At 40.6% G+C, this 21574-nt stretch overlaps 1 protein-coding gene across 3 annotated transcripts in view; it reads right to left on the bottom strand.

Annotated features, from left to right (window-relative positions):
* Positions 1–21574, bottom strand: part of LOC108527216 (contactin-associated protein-like 5) — a 404395-nt gene that overhangs the window by 28607 nt on the left and 354214 nt on the right. For 2 of the 3 annotated variants that reach the window (XM_017868363.1, XM_017868364.1), the window contains exon 14: positions 14410–14628. In XM_017868363.1, coding sequence (XP_017723852.1) covers positions 14410–14628 — 219 coding nt within the window. The remainder of the gene's footprint in view (positions 1–14409; positions 14629–21574) is intronic. The other variant, XM_017868365.1, reaches the window with a different exon arrangement.

The following is a 21574-nucleotide window of genomic DNA, read 5'->3' as shown; positions in this document are numbered from 1 at the left end:
TGACGAAACATAATGACACAGTGAGTTATGAACTCAATTGCACAGTGAACTAAATTTCCATTTTTAACTGGTTGTTTAAGTCTTTACAAAGGAGAAAAGTAGGAGTACGTTTGCTTTTCCCTTTTTTCTTTCTCTTTTCTTTTTTTTTTTTTTTTTTGAGACGGAGTCTCGCTCTGTCACCCAGGCTGGAGTGCAGTGGCCGGATCTCGGCTCACTGCAAGCTCCGCCTCCCGGGTTCACGCCATTCTCCTGCCTCAGCCTCCCGAGTAGCTGGGACTACAGGTGCCCGCCACCACGCCCGGCTAATGTTTTGTATTTTTAGTAGAGACAGGGCTTCACCGTGCCTTTTCTTTATAAAGAGAATAATTTTTTTTAAAGCGGCCCTTCTTACCTACTCTGTGTAGAGAGTCACTGGAGGTGTGAATCTTCTGTAAAACTTATTGTACAGAAACAGAAAGGCAACGGTAATCTTCCCTCATCCCCCTGGCTCACCGTCTTCCTCCTCTACCCCAGCCCTGCGGATTTTCTCTCCCTCTCCCAGAAATCTCTATTTCTGAATCCATTTGCTTGTCTCTCTCTCTCTTCTTTCTCTTTCCTTCTTCCTTCCTTTCTCTCTTTCTTTTCTTTTCTCCTTCCTGCAAAAACATGCTACCTTCAGCCCCTGCTCTTCTTTCTATTAGTCGTTTTGTGGCCAGAATTAATGCAAATTTGAAAATGTGATTCTGCTGTATGTGGTTGACAACCTTCGGAAACTAGTCATTGTCCTAGGGATCAAGCTGAAATTCCTGATCACAACTGACACAGCAAGGGAGATCTGGCCTCCCCTTACCTCACCAGCTTCTTTCTCCCACACTTCCTGCACTGACATCAGTGCACCAAGCATTCCGAACCACTTGTGGTTCTCATGCCACATGACCTATCTAGACTTTGGACCTCTTCACATATGTCGTATTTCCTAGTATATTATCCATCCCCCTGCACTCCACTGCTTGTCCTACACTACCCCTGCAGTCGCAGACACGCACACCTGAACTCATAACTCATATAAACGTATTAGTCATTTGTCTTTCTACCCACCAAGCATTTGCTTATTTTAATTATTTGTCAATTTTTTTAAAAATACAAAAAATACTTTAAAAAATTCTAGTTAGTTCCTCACTGAAAAATCAGAACATCTCTTAACAATGACCCTGCTTTCTTGCATGGCAGTTCTCAGCTGCACTGGGGTCAGCTCCTTTAAGATAGGGCATGCACTCTCGGCTTGACCACAGACCCCACCAGGAAGACTTCATTCATTCATGTTGCCTTCCTGGCCACTGCAAGTATTTAATTTTTCCCCTGTTGTTCTAGTATACTTTTATTTTTACTTGTTTGTTTCTTGTATACAGTTCACTCTGATTTTAGAAAACAAAAAACATGTAGCATTATACTTAGAGAAGCTTAAGGGTTTTCTTTTCTTTTCTTTTTTTTTCTCAGCCTTAATCTGTGAGCTCTTTGAGGACCAGAGCAATGCCTCTGGTTCTAAAAACAATATTAAAAGATACTAGTCATACTAGTTGTAGGCTAGAAACTTTATACTAAACTCATTAAATTGTCAATGGGAAAGAAGGTATTCTTCATATCATTCACATTGCCTAAGAAAACTTAACATCAGAGATTGCTTTGGCCAGAGTCGGGAATTCAACAGATTTTATGTGGCAAAACCTGGAGTCACACTGGACCTGGTGATCTTCAAAGCCTGCAAGTAGCTCCTTGCCCTAAAATTCGAGACGATTTGGGTCAATACCACAACTAAGTGATTCTTCCACTTTCTTCCTCTTGTCTCTTACATGTTTTCTTTCACTAAATAATATACCAGCATGCATTTATTCTCTCGGCTTCCCTATCAGTCTTTTTGACAACTTAGACCATTAGTTGGCTGGCCTAGCTAGAAGCAATTTTGTATGATACTCTTCAGTTGGCCCTTGGTATCAAGTGGGTTCATTATGATGATGTTTCCTTGGACTGACTATGAATCAACTCTTAAAAACTTCACTACCATCATTCTAAGCCTGTCTTTGAAAACCTCCATGTGTCAGTCGGACAAATGCTCATTGCTTCCAGAGAAGCATCTCAATTCCTTGTGCCCTCCTTGAACACAAACGCGGAGCCTCTATTTCTCTCATGTGTGTCTGCTCTGTCCTGCACATGCTCCAGCAAAACTCGTTTTCAGAGAAGCCCCTGGAAAAACACAGACTGCATCAGATCAGGCTCTTATTTCACAAAAATTAGTACAGTGCCACCTTTCCATCCTCCCTTCTTCCCTCCCACCCTTTCTTCCTGCCTTAATTTTTTTTCTGCCCTTGAACATGGAGCAGTTTGTTTTCTACTGAAGTTCAGCTGCATTTACCACCTAGATTTCAAAAAGTGGCAAAGGTTTAACATACACATGATGAATAACAACAAGTACACTAACCATCAATTATCTTCTTTTTTAAGCCCTGGTTCTCCAATTGGCAGAAGCTTGGTACCAGGAGGAAATCCTACTGGAGACTTTAATTTAAAAATGTGATTTCCTTAAGGATACAGCATGTGTCTAGTTGAGTTTTGCGAGATAGAGAGATTTCTTGCTCAGGAATCACTAAACACACACTATTTAATAATACTGGCAGTATTAACTGGATGCCCAAAATGTAAAATAATAATAATAGTGATCAGAACTAAGAATTTATTTAATATCAAAACCTTCTACATGCGTCATTGATTTAATCCTCACTACAAATTGTGACACCTCCAATCAAATGCCAAATCCCCTCAAGAAACTGGAAAAGAACTTAGTGATAACTTGAATTTGGTTAACAGATTAAAATAATTTCCTTTTTTGTTTGGTATAAATAAATGTTGTGAAAGACTTGTGAATAATAATTCATCAATGCATGTCAAGAGCCATTACAGCATTGTTATTACTGGCTTTATTGCACTTTTTAAAGAAAATAGCTGAAAATGGAGCTTGGAGGAAGATTACAAGCAGAAATATTAATATTTAATTGATCTTTTGAAATAGTTGTTACAGACTGGGGGAGGGAAGTGTCTGACAAAAGAGAATGAGACATAAGTCATGGTAATTCTATATGGGGAACTACTTATAAAACCATTAAAACTTATGATGATGAGAAAACTCAATGTCAGTGATTGAGGCTGTTTTTAGCACCGTGTTTTATTTTTTCTTGTGTTCAAGAACAAATGCAAAAGTGCACAGGAATATACGACTTGATAATTTTTCACAAACTGAACACACCAAAGTAACTAGCAACCAGATCAAAAGACAGAATTTTACTAGCACGCCAGAAGCTTCCTTCCAGTCACCAACCACTCCCTTCCGAGAATACCGCTAACCTGTTTCTGAAATCAGAGGTTGAATATGATTTAAATGGAATCATATTGCATGTACTATTTTGACCCTGGCTTCTTTTCCCTAGCATTGCATTGATGCCATTTGTCCATATAAATAACAGAAGCTGTACAGTGTTCTGGTTTGAGAAACATTTCATAAATCATCTTTCTTTCTACTGTCAATGGGCATAGTACAGGTTTTGGTATTATGAATAGTGCTGCCATGAGTAATCTTCTGTATTTATTTTGGTTCATATTTCTGTTAGTGTATACCTAGGAGTAGAACTGTTGGTCACAGGGTATGCGTATGTTTGACTTCAGTAGATAATGCAAAAGAGTTCTCTTAACTGTTTCAATTTATATTCCCACCAACAATAAATTAAATTTTAATTGTTTGCATTCTCAGAATGATGCTTTTTTTAAAAAAAGAAAAAAGTTATTTGGTCAATATGCTAAATGCCAGTGATTATTTTACAAACTACAGATGAAAAAAAAAAATGAGAGCAATTGAACTAAAATTCTCCCAGCCCTGGGATACTTATTGGAAATCTGATTTACACTTTCCATTTCTACCTATGGCTTGTGGTTGGTCTGAAGCCTCCCCTATACTGTGTTCAAACTAGATCTTTCCTACTGTTTAAGGTCCACATGACCTTCCAGTACAGAAAAAGGTGTCAATTTCACAATACATAATGATGGGGACAAGTTAGAATAACAATAATAACAAGGATAAAATACTGAAATATCTAGAGGCTTTTAGTCTTTTGTGAACACAAAGCAAGCAGGACACATTATCATCCATATTTTCCTGCTGAGCATGCAGCCACCATCAGAGGTTACATGGCCTTCAGGAATAAATGGAAGGAAGCAAGGTGGCTTTGCAGAAGATAAAAGAGGAGAAAAAATGAGGGTGAATAAACAAAAGGATAAAAAATGATGGAACCAGAGGAAATGCATAACCCAATATGCTTTGACTGAAAGGGGAAAACTGCAGCCTTCAGAAATTCTAAGAGAGTGGAGATATTATAAAAAAGAAATGGACCTCATCTACATATGCACACATATACATATATATGACTGCTCCAGTGCCCTTCATTACTGCTTTTGGAGCACTCTCCTCTGGGCAAGGACTATTTCTTATTAGTGGGTGTGTGGGTGAGAATCTCGTAGCCTGAATCTGCCCTTCAGGGCATCAACCTCATCCTGACAGTGACCCCCACCATGTTTTTGATGAATTAATTTATCTGTGTTAGGATGGGAGATAAAAGGTAGAAAAGGAAGGATCCTTGAGGATAAGAGTTTGTGGGAAAATGGCAGAGAATGAGAAGCAAAAGTGCACCCAACTCTGTCATTGATATAAGCACCATCTCTATTTTAAGACAAACCCGAGCTCAAAGCAGGTCCCAGTGCAGTGTAGATGGTGGCGGGGAATGCAGTGTCCATGTTGAGTACCCCAAATAGACAGCAGGGTCCGGAAGGATGGTCTTTCTTAGGCCCTGAGGCATTTGGCCTCCAGGTGTCCTCCCAGATACCTGAATAAGTGCGTGATTGACTTAGCAAGGTAAGAGACCTGCTTCCTACACAGTGAGTGGGCACACAAGTCTCAGGCTGCCTTCGAAGGGCTAATTTCCTCAGACACTGTATTCACTGCAAATTAATCTTATTTCCCCAATATAAGAAAGAGAGAGGCAGGGAATAAATAGTTACACAACGTAAGGGAAACAGAGTCTGGGGCCTGCCTCTGCATGGAGTTGGGAGCTGCATCCAGTTTACCCTGCTCATACCACCTTGAATATATACCACATACCACAGCATGAAGGACTTACCACTAGAAAATCCAACTCACCTCTTCCCTGAGCCTGTACCTCCCAAAGAGCGAATGGATCTTATTTATCTCCATGACCCCATTGCCCAGCCCAGGGCTGATTGAGCATGCACTCAGAAAATAGTTGCTTAGTTAATTACGGAAGGAAAAGAATGTGAGTGGGGAAAAAAAGGATAAAGGACAAAGAAGAGCAAGTAGAAGTGCAGAATCAGAACCCTGCCCCGCACTCCCCATCCCGCAAAATGCTCCAAACTCCACCGAAGCACCCATGGGCTTTTAAAGACTCTTTTGGGTAAAATAGTAGGAAAGGAGGAGGTTGATCCCTGGGAGAATGAAGAATAAATTCTGATTAAAGAAAAGCATTTCAATTTAAAACAATCATATAGTCTGGCTTTTTGCTGTGCTTTATTCTCAGTCCAGACCAAGAGAAGGTCAGTGGCTGAGGCAAAATCCTGACTGCCCAGAAGGCATTGCAAATGTGTGAGGAGTGTGGTCAGCGTTCAGTGTATTTCTGGTATCCTCGAATCACAAGTAAAGGTCCAATTTCTGGTCTGGGCATATCCTCTCACTGCCAGATCAGACACAATTCTCTGATTTGGAGAAACAACCCAAAAAAGACTGTCTTACTGAACAGATCAGGGTGAAGTAACAGCAGTGAGAATGCAATTTAGCAATAACCATTCCGAAGCAGGCGTATGTGAACCATATAGTAATCTGAAAATGTGGTTTTGAAATCCCTTTATCTTTCAAGTTGATGGCTAAGAAAATGGCAAGAAACTTTCCCCTTTATAAGGACTGGCCTTCAGCTTTTGAGGCACTCACACTCCAACTACAGCAGTGTGTGGGGACATTTCTGTTGATTTGTGAGAAGAGGTAAAATCCAGCATAGGGAGGGATCCTTCCCTGTGGAGCCATTACACTAATTGAGTGTGCCATTTAAATGTCAAAACCCCTCAGTTTCCAAAAGGAGTGTCTCATTATTCCACTGGGGTGAGGGCACAAATCATTTCCCATTTGAAACAGTCTTTTGCTTGCCATTCTTATTTAAGCACCCTTAAAAGAAAATCCCAAGTGGAACAGGGACATCTATTGCTGCATTCAGTGTTTGAAACTGATTTGCAAGGTATTGATTATTATTAAGCCCAGTGGGCAGATGGAATAACTGAGGCTCAGAGAAAGTAAGTGGCTTGCCTAATACCATAAAGCCACTAGTGGAATGGACCGAACTGGGAGCTCTGCCTTCATTCACTTTCATTAATTCATTAGATTTTTTTTTTTTTTTGAGACAGAGTCTCTGCTCTGTCGGCCCAGGCTGGGTGTAGTGGCCAGATCTCAGCCTCACTGCAAGCTCTGTCCCTCCCCGGTTATGTCATGTCTCCGCTGCCTCAGCGCCTCCCCAAGATAGCTGGGACTACCAGGCGCCGGGGCACCGCCACCCACACCCCGCGCCTAGTTTTGTTTGCTATTCTTTGAGGTTAGACGGACGGGTTCACTCGTGTGTAGCGCAGGGGATGCGTCTCGACTCTCCGCTGACCTCGCTATCTGCCGTCCGGTGCCCAACGGCCTCCCAAAGTGCTGGGATTACAGGCGTGAGCCACCGCGCCTGGCCAATTCATTAGATTTTTATTGAACGCTAAATATATTAGAAAACCTTTACTGGTCCCAGAGATATGAAGATCAATTAGACACTACGTCTTCCCACAAAGAAACTCCTAGGTCAGTATAATTCAGTAAATTCAGGCAGTATAATCAGGCATATTGTGTGTGTTCACAGAGATGTGGGTGTGTTCACAGAGATGTGGGGGTGTAGATTTCTGACTCATCAAAATCTACATTATCAGTGAAGAGGAGTCTGTCAGGTAGATTGGGGTGGGGGCAGGCCCATTTTAGTTTGAGTACCAGGACCTTCGAAAGGTAATGAAGCAAAACCATGCAAACTTGGTCTTAATAACCTATTAGCATTAAACAGTGTTTTGGAAAAAGAAAGTAGGAGGGGAAGAGGCATTATTTGATAGCTAATTCTCAAGAGAAATGAAAAATAAATTTCACTTAAGAAAATTAATTCGATTTAAAAGAAGCGTGTGTGTGTGTATGAGCATGCACACATGTGTGTAAATTGCATGAAAAATGTATCTAATTCTGTCTCACGTTAAGTTCACCAGAAAGCAAGTTCTGTGATGGAGTTAAGGGTACAGGATACTTTTAGGGGAAACCTTGGAAACCAGACTTATGGTTGGACAGAAGAAAAAGAAAGTATGAATGGGCAGAGAAGTGAGCTATGGTGGCGGCCCAACATCAGCCCAGCACAGTCCCACCGGGAGTGCTGGGGCCAGAACAAATAACCAGAGATGTTCCTTCTTGGGCCCAGTGGTTGTGCCTTTGCACTCTGGCTCAGTCACTGGATGTGAATCCCCCTGGAAAGGACATGACCTTGGTCAAGGTTTTCTCTGCAGCTGAGGCAGCTTCTGAAGGCGCAGACAGATGAGGACTGTCCACCAACAGCACTCCCAGCCGCAGGGCAAGTCCTTCTTTGAAGGGAGACCTGGACAGCAGATTACGAGGTCTACCACAAGTCCCTAAGCCCCTCTGGGCACGGAAGATGAGCCTGAGACCTGATTCTTTTGACCTTGAGACATGAAGGATAACACTGGACACCGAATTGGAGCATGGCACTTCTTACCACCTCTTCTACAAAATCACCTTCCCTACTGAAGCACCTTTGAATCCATGTCTGTTTCTTCCAGGTTCAGAAGAAATTCTTTCGTTTTCTCCTTTTTAAGTTGTCTCTATTTGTCACAATCTTTTTAAGAAGAATGTAACTTGGACACTACATTTCTATTCAGAATCCTCTCTCTGAATTATTTTTGAATGGCTTTACAACATGCCTAGGTAGGCTTATCATTTTCCTCCTCTGAACTATACTTTTCTTTGGAAAACAAACCCCTTTTGGAGAGTTTCTTCCATTAAGTTGCTTCTTGGTTTATGAAACTGGGTTCCTGTCTTCTGGCTTCAGTGTGGAAGATCCCCAGACACATGCTAACTGGATTGACAGGATGATCAGACTCGGTCTGGGCATTGATGAAGCTGATGATGCCAGCGCTGCGGAAACTGAAGCAAGGCCACCCTCAAAGGAGATGGAGACACATTCTGCATGGAAGAGGTAGACTAAGCTTTGGCTGAGGCACCACTTGTGCACGTGTTCAGAAGAAACTTAATAACAAAACGAGAAGAATATGTCTGCCAGTAGGACTTACTGGAGGTTTTTGACATATCTTCCCATCCACTGCTCTGCCCAAGGGCCTTCCCAGCTCCTCCTCTGAGCCATCTGCTTTGTCTCTGCAGACTGTCTTGGAGAAATGGAAACCAGCTCACTAAGCTCCAGGCAGTGTTGCAGCCTCAGCCACCTCTCTGGTTTGCTCTTTTCCAACTGGGAGCTTCCCTTGTGGCTACTCGGCATGTGGCAGTCACATTAGCTCCAGGGCAGCCTGATTTCTCTCCTGCAATCGCCCCTCAGATTGGGTCCTTGAATGTCCAGGGAGAACTATTTTATTGTCCAGAAAGATCTGCCTTATGTTTCTTTTTACAATTAGAATGCCAGTTTCACATAAATGATGCTCTTCTAATGATTTCTTTCTTTACTGAGTTATAAATGTTGACAAGTGGAGGTGCCAAGAGAATCAATTTACTGCTTCTAACTTTGAGTTTTTGTGAGGTCTGAAGCTCGAGACCTCTCTTTCTGGGCTGCATGAGAAGACGATACCATGCTGCAGAAGATACACCTAATGTAAATGATGAGTTAATGGGTGCAGCGCACCAGCGTGGCACATGTATACATATGTACCAAACCGGAACGTTGTGCACATGTACCCTAGAACTTAAAGTAAAAAAATAAAAATAAAAATAAAAAAAAGACAGTATGAGTCCTGACACACTCACACACACACACACACTCCTCTCCATTCTGTTTCAATCGTCCATTGCCAATCCAACGGAGACCACAAGATGACAAAATGAGTTCAATGAAAGCAGAAGAAGTTGTAGATAAGTGTTTCAAAAATGTGTCTTGAATAGTAGGGAGCAATCTGGGCAGCCGAGGTGGGCAGATTGCTCGAGCCCAGCAGTTGGAGACCAGCCTGGGCAACAAGGTGAAACCCTGTCTCTGTTAAAAATACAAAAATTAGCCAGATGTGGCAGCGTGAACCTGTAACCTCAGCTACCCGGGAGGCTGAGGAAAGAGAATTGCTGGAACCCAGGAAGCAGGGATTTCAGTGAGCTGAGATCTGGAGATAGTGCCACTGCACTCCAGCCTGGGCGACAGAGAGAGACCCTGTTTCAAAAAAATATATAGTAGCGGGTAGAACACACTAAAATGGGTGTTGGGATGGGTTAAATGTTTTCAATTCTCAACACCTTCAAGAAGAGACAAAATTTTGCTGAAAGAGTGATTTAATTGTTCACTTTTCCTGAATATAAAAACAGAATCAATGTTTTTTCAAACATTTTCAAGCTACAAGAACCTGATTTTGTGGAGCACTGGTGTTAGGGACAAACCCAGATGTTCTTCCCCTTTTTTTTTTTTTTAATCCACTACACAAGCATTTTTGAGTGGCCACTGGGTGCTCTTCTAGTGTTTCTTATGCAGCTACTGAGGCAGTCCCAGGACCTGCCTGCTAGCGCTTAGAGGTCTCTTATCATCTTCTTAAACCAACCAGAACAATTTCCCTTATGTAATTGTTAAGGGGACATCAAAAGTCATATCTTAATTTTTCCTAAAAAAATTTAAGTATACTTAATATATTATTTGACTTTGAAAAAATATACTTTTATGGGGAATAGGTAGACGTAATCAGAGATTTATATAATGTTAAAAAGACAATTGTTTCTTCAACTTTTTGTTTTACCATTGACATAATGATAATTATTATTCTCCATGCACAATAGCCTTATGTAAAAATATGCTAACAGTTACTTTTCCAATTATTTCTCAATGTGAAGAGCATATAGATCTCTTTCTATACTGTGAGACACATGACATCATGCCTAATGGAAAGCACTACAGGCGTGCTTCAGGACGGCTATCTTCATGAGGCACTCACAAGGGTAAAATATAAGTCCCTATTCCAAGAGAAGACTGGGGCCAGTTCTGTATGTGTTGCATTATGCCACAAATCGAGAGTTTAGGAAGTGCCAGAGCACGAAATTAACATGTGCACACCAAGACTGTCTGGCTTCACCCTTGACCCTACTGAGTTTGACACGCTTCACTTGAAAATAGGAATAGTAATTCCCTACCAGCCTGGAAGCAAGAACAGCAATTTTGGGGGATCTCTCCAAATGTTATGATTTATCAAGTCAGGGTAGTATTTTCCCTAGGGGATTGTAAGTTTGGAGTCGCTTCAGTTTATTTTGACACAAATAGAGCAGTTGGGCCAAGAAACAAAAAATAAGCCCATGGGAAAAATAAAAAGCAGAAGGAAATAAAGTCATAAAATGAGACTCACAGGCCCCCATCTTCACACAGTTTCCACTCTATAATTGCAGCATATTTTGAAAGGTCTTGTGTTAGGTTTGGAGGGAATGAGACATTTTCTTTGTTGTTACATACACATGGGCGCGATGGTAGGTGTGACAGTTGTTCCTAATTTATCCATGCAGATAGCAGATCTTCATGCCTTAGAAGATCAGTTACAGTCTCTTCATTTTCATTCAGCAGATAAAGACAATAGTATGCTCACGCTAGTTACTTTTCTACCCAGGGCCTATGGCTTTTGGCATGTGACCAGGAATGCATACTCAGATCTCTCCACTGGATCTTGGATTTGTCTTGCCTCATCCTCATATTGATGGACACGTTAGTGGGGAATAACAAAGCAGAAGGAGTGGTACTATGGATCGTTCCAAAGGTGAGAATGCCACACGCTTGCCGTTTACATTTCAGAAGCTGCATGTTATGAAGAGTCTCCTGCTCTGTTAAAGAAATGTGACTGGTGAAATGGCATGGTTGCAAATGTCCCTAACCATCATGGTGATAGAACAGCCTGAAGTTAAAATATTGATTCTGGAAATCCAGTATGCACTGACTCATGTATCAGCACTTCAACCTGTCACATTCCAATGACAGGGGCAGTGCTGAGAGGAACATCCTATTCTAAAAATGCAGCCTGTTTCTGGTACTCAGGAAACACTCATGAACACAGCAGCTGTGCCAGTGATTACAGTGCTGAAGGATGCTCCATGTTGATTGAAAGATCCTTCAGTGGCCAAAGATATCTAGACAGACATATCCAAATTAATATTTAAGTAATGCTACACTCAATCTATTCCTGTAAAGAAAGTATCTTTTCCTGCCTAGCAAATATAAATATCCAGGGCCTCTCAATTTCTGAATAATAGAGAACGCAATTGGTCATTTTGGTGACTATAACTAAGCAGACCTCATTTATTTATCTATATATTTGTTGAACAATTGAATTGTGCAAGATGGAAATGTTGAGACTTCAGCTTTGTTGGCTACCTGACATTTCTAAATGGGTATATCACTGAACTCTAAATAGGAAAATGCAAACTGAAAGACCATTAAAGTGACCTCCAACAGCATTTTTTTCTTCTTCAAGTACATTAAGACAAATTCAATAAAGCAGAGTAACATCTGAGATGGGATTTATTGGAGAGAAACACAGCAGAAGCAGGTGCTCTTGCCACAGCTGACCTTGGCTCCAGCTGCAGCAAGATATCTCCTCCAGACTCATCGACATGCTCTTACAGCTCATTGCATTTGTGATCAATTTAACCAAAACGTCTGCAGATAGAAATCTGCCATGATATACAGCTGTCGCCTTTCCCTTTTGACTTGCACAAACTTTATCACATATTCAGTCCATATGATAATTTCATAGCCACATAAAATTTGCATGAAAGGGTAAAAAAAATATTCCATCTTTATATATACCTTTCAGCCAGAAAGATTGATAAATACTGCCTGAAGATAAACTTTGGCATGGAATATAATTTATGAAAATTGTGAAACACCTGACTTGATTCCACCAAAAAATATATTAGCTTTTGATGATGAGCAACCTTCCTCAGAAGTCACCCATCAAAATGTGATGTTTGAATAAAATTAAAACAGAAATATAAATTTTAAAATATTTTAATAGTGAATCATATCACGCATATGGGTTATTAATTAAGCAAATGACTTGAAATCACAAAACTGTTTTAATCATTTATATCTTAGCTTCTGCTGGATCTGGGGAACATGACAGATGAAGAAAGAAATATGGTTCCTGTTGAGAAGAGAGAATATTACATCCTCACATTCTATTACTTATTNCCTTTCAGCCAGAAAGATTGATAAATACTGCCTGAAGATAAACTTTGGCATGGAATATAATTTATGAAAATTGTGAAACACCTGACTTGATTCCACCAAAAAATATATTAGCTTTTGATGATGAGCAACCTTCCTCAGAAGTCACCCATCAAAATGTGATGTTTGAATAAAATTAAAACAGAAATATAAATTTTAAAAATATTTTAATAGTGAATCATATCACGTATATGGGTTATTAATTAAGCAAATGACTTGAAATCACAAAACTGTTTTAATCATTTATATCTTAGCTTCTGCTGGATCTGGGGAACATGACAGATGAAGAAAGAAATATGGTTCCTGTTGAGAAGAGAGAATATTACATCCTCACATTCTATTACTTATTTTCTTTTAGCTGGTGTTATTTTAGTGACTGCTTTCCTCAGAGTTAAAATTTGCACAAACCTCAATTTAAAGGAAGCAAATAAGAAACTTCCATTGAGTGCTGATGGCATTTCATCACTAGCAATAAAGCTATGTAGTGTGGGAGTTGGCAAAAAAATAAATAAACAAAAAAGGAAGCAAAGTTAAATCTGGGTAGACTGACAAATTCTGTTACTTATTTACATCACTGTTCTAAACATCTGAACTCCAAGTTTTATATAAAAACACACTCTTGGTTTTGGTAGTATTGACAATATTTCTTAACTTTCAGAGCTTCATTTTGTATTTTAAAGCTTTACAAGCCTTCCTCAACCTACGCTAATTTTTTTTAACTACAGCTATAAGGATGACCTTATATTAGTTTCTCTCTCTTATCTCTCTCTCTCTCTCTCTCTCTCTCTCTCTCTCTCTCACACACACACACACACACACTCTCTCTCTCTCTCTCGTATGTTTAGCAAAATGTTAGAATTATGACAAGGGAAACAAAATGTCAACTTAAATGTAGTTAAGGCACAAGCACTGAAGAGAGACTTCCAAAACCCCATGCTGTCTTCTCTGTGAAACACACACACGCACACACACAACAGAGGATTATGAACTCCTTGAAAAGCAGTGGTAGTGCTCAATTCATCTTTCATTCCCAGTAACAAGATACCTGACCAGTTGTAGATACTCAGTGACTATTCGTGGAATGAAAGAAGGGAGGAATGACTAAAGAAGGAGGCCTGGATGTTTCCAGGCCCACACCAGTGGCAGCTGCCAGTTCAGATGAACAACCTGTGGCAGGTTGATCTCCAGTGCTATGAGTTCAGGTAGTATCGAAGAGGCCCCTGATTTGGAAAGGGATCATTCCTCTCCCAACCATGTTACTGATAACAAAAACACCTTTGAAATAGCTCAACTGTCTCATTGCATGGATATCAATAATTATCAGGAGTGGGGTAGCACTTGGAAGGGTGGCCCATGACTTAGAGTCTACACCCACTAAGGTGTAAAGAGGTGACATGTCCTGTCCTTTAGAGTAGATTTATATTACAATGATGGGTCCCTGGATATCTGAAGACGATATTACCAAAAGAAAATGTACAGAATCTGGACAACCTCAGTATTTACTAAAGGTTAACATCATCTTAACTTGATGTAGCTAATGAAGCCAGAAAAAAAAAGAATGTATGGAATGAAGTCCACGATTATAAATGATTTATGACATTTCGATCATATCCCACATCTAAAATGAAAGAGAAATTTTTCTTGGGCGTGGTCACACAGTGATATTGTAGGGGTTTAGCACAAAGTGAGCCTTAAGATGTCCCCTACCGTGCTCGCTTCAGCAGCACATATACTAAAATTGGAACGATACAGAGAAGATTAGCATGGCCCCTGCGCAAGGATGACATGCAAATTTGTGAAGCGTTCCATATTTAAAAAAAAAAAAAAAAAAGATGTCCCCTACCTACAAACAACTGGCTGTTCAGCTGCAGTCGAAAATGGCCCTCCTCTGACGTCTCCCGGGTGCTCCTTGGAAGGTTGTCCACCTGAAGGGAGGTCTCCTTGAGGTTCCTCTCAGCCCGGACATAATGCCATTGGTTGTCATTCAGAAGAGAAGGAGACTGGACCACAAGCTCTACAGGGCCATTCCCAACATCAATGGCAAAGGTGATCTCTGAAGGAGCTGAAACCAGAGAGGAAAACGGGAAGAAGGATAGAGGGAGTTGTTAGCACATTCAAGGCACAGGCTTGAGTGGGAGAAACGATTGTAAGTCAATATCAATGTAGAGAAGACTTCTTTTGAAATCCCTGTAGCATTGAAATCACCATTAATAGTAACAGCTACCAAATTAAATGTGTATACTTGTTCCAAGTTGTTTTCATTCCTGCTACTTGTGTAAATTCAGGAAACAGGATAGGCACCTGGACCATTCATGCTGAGCTGATAAACCTGCATGAATGCCGAGGCCCTGGATTTTCTGGATCTGTTGTGGCTTCAGCTGTGTCCTCCAGGATATCTGCAGACATGAGGTTAGCTAGGCAGCTCCACTCCCGCAGGGAGGAGACTTATGCCCTAGGAAGTCCAGCGCTTCTTCCTTATTTTATTAATGTACATTATATAAGCATTTGCGCTATTTCCATAATGAAAAAAGCTCAGAAAGTTGTATTGCCTTGTCCAAGGAGACACTGCTGCAGGTGGCACTGCCTGTAATCAAACCCAAGCCTCCTGTTGTCACACGGGACTCCTTCCATTATTCTTTCTGTCCCTCTATAACAATCTTTGTATAATGGAAGCCAGATGGCACCCAGTCGGAAGTGAGCATACTGATGACAGTGAAAAGACAATGGTGATGGCAGCAGTTATGGTGGTGGTGGTAGTGCTGGCAGTGGTGGTGGTATTGATGGTGGTGGTAGACATAACGTTAATGATGATGGCAGTGGTGGTGGTGATGGGGGTGGTGGTGATGGAGGTGATGATGATGGTGATGGTGGCGGCAGTGATGATGATGGTGGTGGTCGTGGGATAATGGTTGCGGTGATAGTGGTTGTGGTGATGGAGGTGATGGAGATAGTGATAGTGGCAGTGCTGGTGGTGGTAATGGTGATGGTAGTGATGGTGGTAGTAGTGATGGTGTCATCATTGGTGGTGGTGGAGATAATGGTCATGGTGGTAGTGGTGATGGAGGTAATGGTGACGGTGATGGTAACAGTCATACTGGCAGTGCTGGTGGTGGTAATGGTGATGGTAGTGATGGTTCTGGCAGTGGTGGTGATGATAGTGGTGGTGGTGGCGATGGTGGTGGTAATCGTGATGGTGGTAATGGTGGTGGTGATGGTGGTGATGAAGGTGATGATGATGGTGCCAATGATGGTGGTGGCGATGATAGTGGTAATGATGGATAACCATTAAGAGAGAGAACTGGAAGGGGTAGCACAGTGGGAACAATGAACTCTATGCCAGGCACTATGCTAAGCACTGACCATGGATTATCTCATTTTAATACACAAAACCACCCTATGAGAAATGTAGCATTATTCTCATTTTATGAGTGAGAAAACTAAAGTGCACAGAAATATAAATAATTTGCTGAAAGTGTCCTAGGTGGTAAGTAGAATCTGACTGCAAAGGCAGGGTTCTTCACGATTTTGCTCTATTGAGTATATTGTCTTGTGTTTTCCATTATCACATAAGAATGTTCTAAATTTAAAGGAAATGGAGAGGTTAATTGTAATTTACAAATTGAGGATGAGGAGAGGACTGCAACTTTCATATGCCAGGCTTTCCTTTTTTTCTAGGCACCTTCACAATTGCTCCCTCTCCTCTACCCCCTAAAATAGGAAATGGGTATTTATTTGACAAAGTCATCAACTGCCAGATTTAAATTATCAGAAATGCCAAAAGACAGACTCCACCCCAGAGCACTTTCTTCCCAGCCTTTAAACCTTAACCAAAAGCAATCTGCATCAAAGTCCCCATTACACAGAATTTTGAGTATCTGAGAGCTTGAATTCTTTTGCTTTCTGGTGAGCCCTGGCCTAAAGGAGAGTAAGGTGGAAGCAGTAGGAATGGGATTTGAGAGCTTAGACTCTGGAGCTACTGTGACCTAAGGCAAGTTTTCAATGTCACCATGCCTCAATTTTCTTGTCTGCAAAATGGGAATAAGAACAGTACTTAAATCATCAGATTATTTAGACATGAATCCTGATAAAGTTAACTTTGCCTGGCACATACTGCATGTTCAACAAGTGATAGCTGTTATTATTACTGTGACCTGTGATTTTTCAACCTAGGCAAATTGGCTTCAGGTTACAAATCCATGCCTTAAAGGAAACAGAATTGAAGGGAACAGATTGAGTGACGAGCAGTTAGACTAAATAAGAGTGAAGGTGGCCCCTTGAGTCTTTCCCTGTTTCTTATTCAGATCACCAGTGCCACCTGGAAGCCCTGCATATCTCAAAATTTAAAAACACTTAACTGAGAGATGACTGGACCCCACAATTACATTTTTCTATAAAACATGGAATAAGATTGGTGAGAATTTGGGTGAGGAATGTTAAAGATTTTACTAAAAGCTTTCCTGCAAGGCTAGTCTTGTGGATAATAAATTCCACTGAGACAACATATGTTTGTGGAGGGCTTGCTGCTTCGCTGTGACTAGCCTTGCCCCCTGACCACCACCTTCCCATCTGTGCTTACCTCTTCTCCAAACTGCAGCCCCCTGCTGTATAATAATCTGTTTACTGTCTCCCCCGAGTCTGCAACTCTAGAACACCTCATTTATCATATACCCAGCACCTAGCACTGTGCCTTGTATACAGCAAGTTCTCATTTTATTCATTGAAACGTCATTACATTGCACATACTAAATGCAATTCTGCAATTTTCTTCATACTTTTACAGGTTTATACCAAGGTATTAGGGTCCTTGCAGAGTCTTTAAAATTATTATTATTTAACTTTATTAAAGCAACTATTAAAGACATACTATGTTTAAGTCATTCCTCCTAGAATCAGTAAAATTCAATAAAAATAGTTGGTATTTACCGAGTACTTACTGTGAGCCAAGAACCTTGCTACTCGTTTTTCATTAATCAACTCACTAAACCTTGCTACAACTTTATGAGACAGGAATCTTTTACAGATGAGGGAAGTGAGGTACAGGTCGCTAAGTAAGCTGACCCAGTGCAGGTGGGGCAGAGTCTGGATGTGAGTCCAGGTGGTGTTTCCCAGAGCTCAATTTTTAAATCATTATTCCTATGATAAAACCTCCACACCTGGAAACCTGTGCAGTTGCCCTAGGTAGTCAAAGCTAGAATAGATGATAAAGATGCTGAAAACAAGGTAAGAGAATGAAGGATCCATCCCACTTTGGCCAATGCCTTTATGACGGGGCCCTTAAGGTAAATTCAAGTTGGCTCTCACTTGCTGAAGAGGTGGACATAGCCCATTGGCCCTGAATAGGAAGGGAGAAGACCCATGAGAGCATTAGCTCTATCGTGAACTTACCCTCTAAGCTCAACCTCCCCCAGCCTTCTGACAAATGCCTTCTCTCACCAGCTACTTCTTTATGGTTCAAGGCAAAGCTAAGGAGTGTCCTCAGTCTTTCAGGGCATTTTTATCAAGTCAGGCCCCGTGCTAGGCACTGAGAATTCTGAGACAAATGAAACAAGATGAGTTCACGATTTACTTTTGAGAAGACTGATAAAGAAAAGAAAGGGCATGTTTAGGGCTGTTACAGAGTTTCTACCAAGTGCTCCTAGGAGATGGGAGGAAGCTGCTAAGAAGACAACTGCATGTTCTTCCAGGAGTGACCAGCAAGCCCATTAGAGAATATCTTTAGGACACACTCTACACGTCTCCTCCCGGCACTCAATCCTGAGCTCCGTGAAGACGGAACCACACTCCATTCTGTGTCCTCAATCCCCACCCCAGGTCAGCATGAGAGATATTTCAGGGTCCATTTATGGAATGAATAATTTGTAAGGCCTTAATATAGTGAGTTAATCTCTCTGTCCTTCCAGGTGTCCATGTGTAAAATGAGAAATATGAACTAAATAAAATACTGTTAAAACTTTTCAGGGACATAATCTCTTTAAGGATCTGACAGCAGTCACAGTTTCTAACTCTAGAAAAATAGTACCTGTGATTGCACAAAATTGCAGGGACTTCCTCTATGTCCTGTGCCTCAAAATCTGGAGGTAAATAATTGTATGTTCTCTTGAGTTCTAACATTGTCAATCCTGCGGACCCGGGCAAAGCAGAGTTGGGGGGGTGCTATAAGGAGCCAGACAGAGCTGGGTGGGTCCTGGATTCTAACCTTCCCAGCTGAGTGATCAGGGCCTGCTGCTTGCCCTCTCTAGGCTCATCCTGCCTGCCGGTGCACTGTGCGGTGGTAATCACAGTACAACATAGGGATCGTCATCGATGGGAGTGCTTGGAAACAAAATGAAATCAGGAATGTAAAGAATTGTACAGTGTCTAATCAGAATAATTGCTCAATAATTCAACAAAAGTGTAATTATTAATAGTATTCATTTGTACTATTCTCTGAAGTTCTAACTATAGTGTGTCCAAGTTAACATCACATTTGGTAACATTCTCAGTATAATACTTCTGAAATTATAAAGTTAAATCTTTCTTGCTCTCTTTGTGTATATATATGTATCTATACAGTATACACACATATTTATAGAGTACATACATACACATACATACACATATATACACACACACACATACATACAGTATATATATGTATCGTTTTTCCCATGAGCAGCTCAGGAAATTTCTGGTTTTGTTTCCTTTTCAAGGCATTTTTTAAATAAATTACACATTTCAATTCTGACAACTGCCTTAGAAGAATCCTCATTGATTGTTTCCCTGGCAACTACCTTCTTTCTAACAATACTGAGTTTGCTTTGGGAAACTCCTCCCTCTCTCACTTTCCCATGGGCTTCAGGGGAAGCTAGCCCAGTCTCTGGTGTGGGGGTCGGCCCTGGTATAAATCAATCTGCAATCTATACGTTCCCAGCCACACACGTTGGTTCTTGGGGGCCAAGTGAGTGGCCTCTCAGGAGGATTGCTTATAGGGCTGGGAAGCAGGGATTCTCCACCAGCTGGGATGCAGCTTCACCATGAGGGAGTGCCAGCCTTAGACCAAAGCAGACATTCAACATTCATAACAGAGAGAGAAAACCATGAGACGACTGATAACTTTGTTAAACTACTGCAAACAACCATAAATAAAGCCAGTCCTACCTCCTCTGGGCTTCGTCACATGCTCCAGTACCAGTGAATTTCCATTCTTGTGGCTGCCGGTTCAGATTGAGTTTTCTGTTATTCGCAGCCAAAGGCATCTCTGGGTGGCATATGGATGTCACCAACCCCATGTTGCATAAATAAGCATAGGAAGGGAGAAGAACTTGCTCAAGGCAGCTCACAAACCCACTTGGAAGAACAAAAGTTTGAATCCATATTGGGTTCTAGTCTAGCTTCTTTCCACTATGCCAGACTGACTCTCATAAGCCATTTCCTTCTGATCTCCTCATCTACTCTAAAATATCAATTTCTACCTGTACAGCCATTGTGAGATAAGTATCAAAACAGTTATCGTTTCCACAGGCCCACTAAAACACATTCACTAAGACTTGCCAACATAGTGGCGTGTCTTCTTTTTCATAGAGTATGGGCTACAAAATTCAAATATCTTTGAAAGCAGGCTGGAAGGCAATGGATTGAAAATTTCATGGAAATCTACTGTTCCCTGTCCAACAATTTGGATATATCAACCTTGGAAACTGCTGCTCGGATAGTTTTAGATGAACGCTCCTTGGGGAAGGGAGGGAAATCTATTCTGAGCAACTGCATCTGTTAAAAGGCCATTTCCTTTCCAAGTGCCTGGTCTGTGGATGTTTCTTGCTATGAACCCTTTAGGGTAAAAATTCTATCTGCCTAAAATGCGTAATACGAGTGTCGCTATAAATAAAGAATGCAAGATGTTTCCACCCCACTTTGGTCTTTTCCCCTTTTAAATATTAATAATAACAAATATTTTGAGCACTATAAGATCTTGAACTTCTCAATGTTTTCATATAAAATCTTGTCTTGGAAAGTATATGTTCTCCAATCTGGTGATATATTATGTACCAACCAATTACCTCAGTGGGTTTTGATTTTTGTCAAATGTAATTCTAACCTGCGCTAAAAACAATCTTGCATAAGCCAAAGGGAAAATACAGTAGCACAAAGTACAAACAAATTGGACATTGATATGTAATTAACACTAAATCATCAGTCATTACCTTGTAATAACATACCATGATGTTTACTGCTGCTTTAATGAATCAAAAGGCCATGGGGCCTAATTTTTATTAAATTTACATTGAAGTTATTATATCCAAATTATGAAATTGTTGGCATTCAACTCAACATTTTTAGAGACTGGTCATGTTAGCTGTGAGGGATCTTGTTTCACACCAAAGCCACAAGAGCTTCCTCCCATTAATAGTCTCAATAGCTGGAGTAAAAGGAGATTAAAACTACCAATTAAGAAGATCTTTTTCCTTGTACATATTGTGCGGTAACTGCAAAAGAAACACTTAGCTGCTTGGTAATTTGCAGGAGACTTAAACACCTCTGCCATCTTCTCCAGTCTTTTTTTTTTTCCTCCTTTTCTGGAGCTCTCAAATTTCCAATTTCTGTTGCTAACACATTACTTATACTTTCAAGGGTATTTCGTGCAGTCACATCATTATAGTGATATGGTCAATGGCCTCAATCAAACTACAGGAAAACATTCATTTAGACACACATTCATAAGGCACCTAATGACAAGCCTGAGTCTTTATGGTCACAGGAATAACACGGCAAGGTGCTGGCTATAGCCTACCCTGTGTATAAGTAGTAAAAAGTGCACTCAGTGCAGAGAACCTAAAACAATAGTAAAAGTCACTAAAAATACATCTTTTAAAATTACTACCATACACAAGTAATTCTAAGCAATGTTAGTGATAAAACATTCCTTCACCAAATAAATCATTTGTTGGTCTGTTTCAATAGATGCTGAAGCTACTGTTATTTTATTTATTTATTTATTTATTTATTTATTTATTTATTTATTTAATTATTTT

The sequence above is a fragment of the Rhinopithecus bieti genome, unplaced genomic scaffold (genome assembly GCF_001698545.2).
Source record: "Rhinopithecus bieti isolate Rb0 unplaced genomic scaffold, ASM169854v2 scaffold_2453, whole genome shotgun sequence".
Lineage (NCBI taxonomy): Eukaryota > Metazoa > Chordata > Mammalia > Primates > Cercopithecidae > Rhinopithecus > Rhinopithecus bieti.
This window is presented reverse-complemented; position numbering and strand designations above follow the sequence as displayed.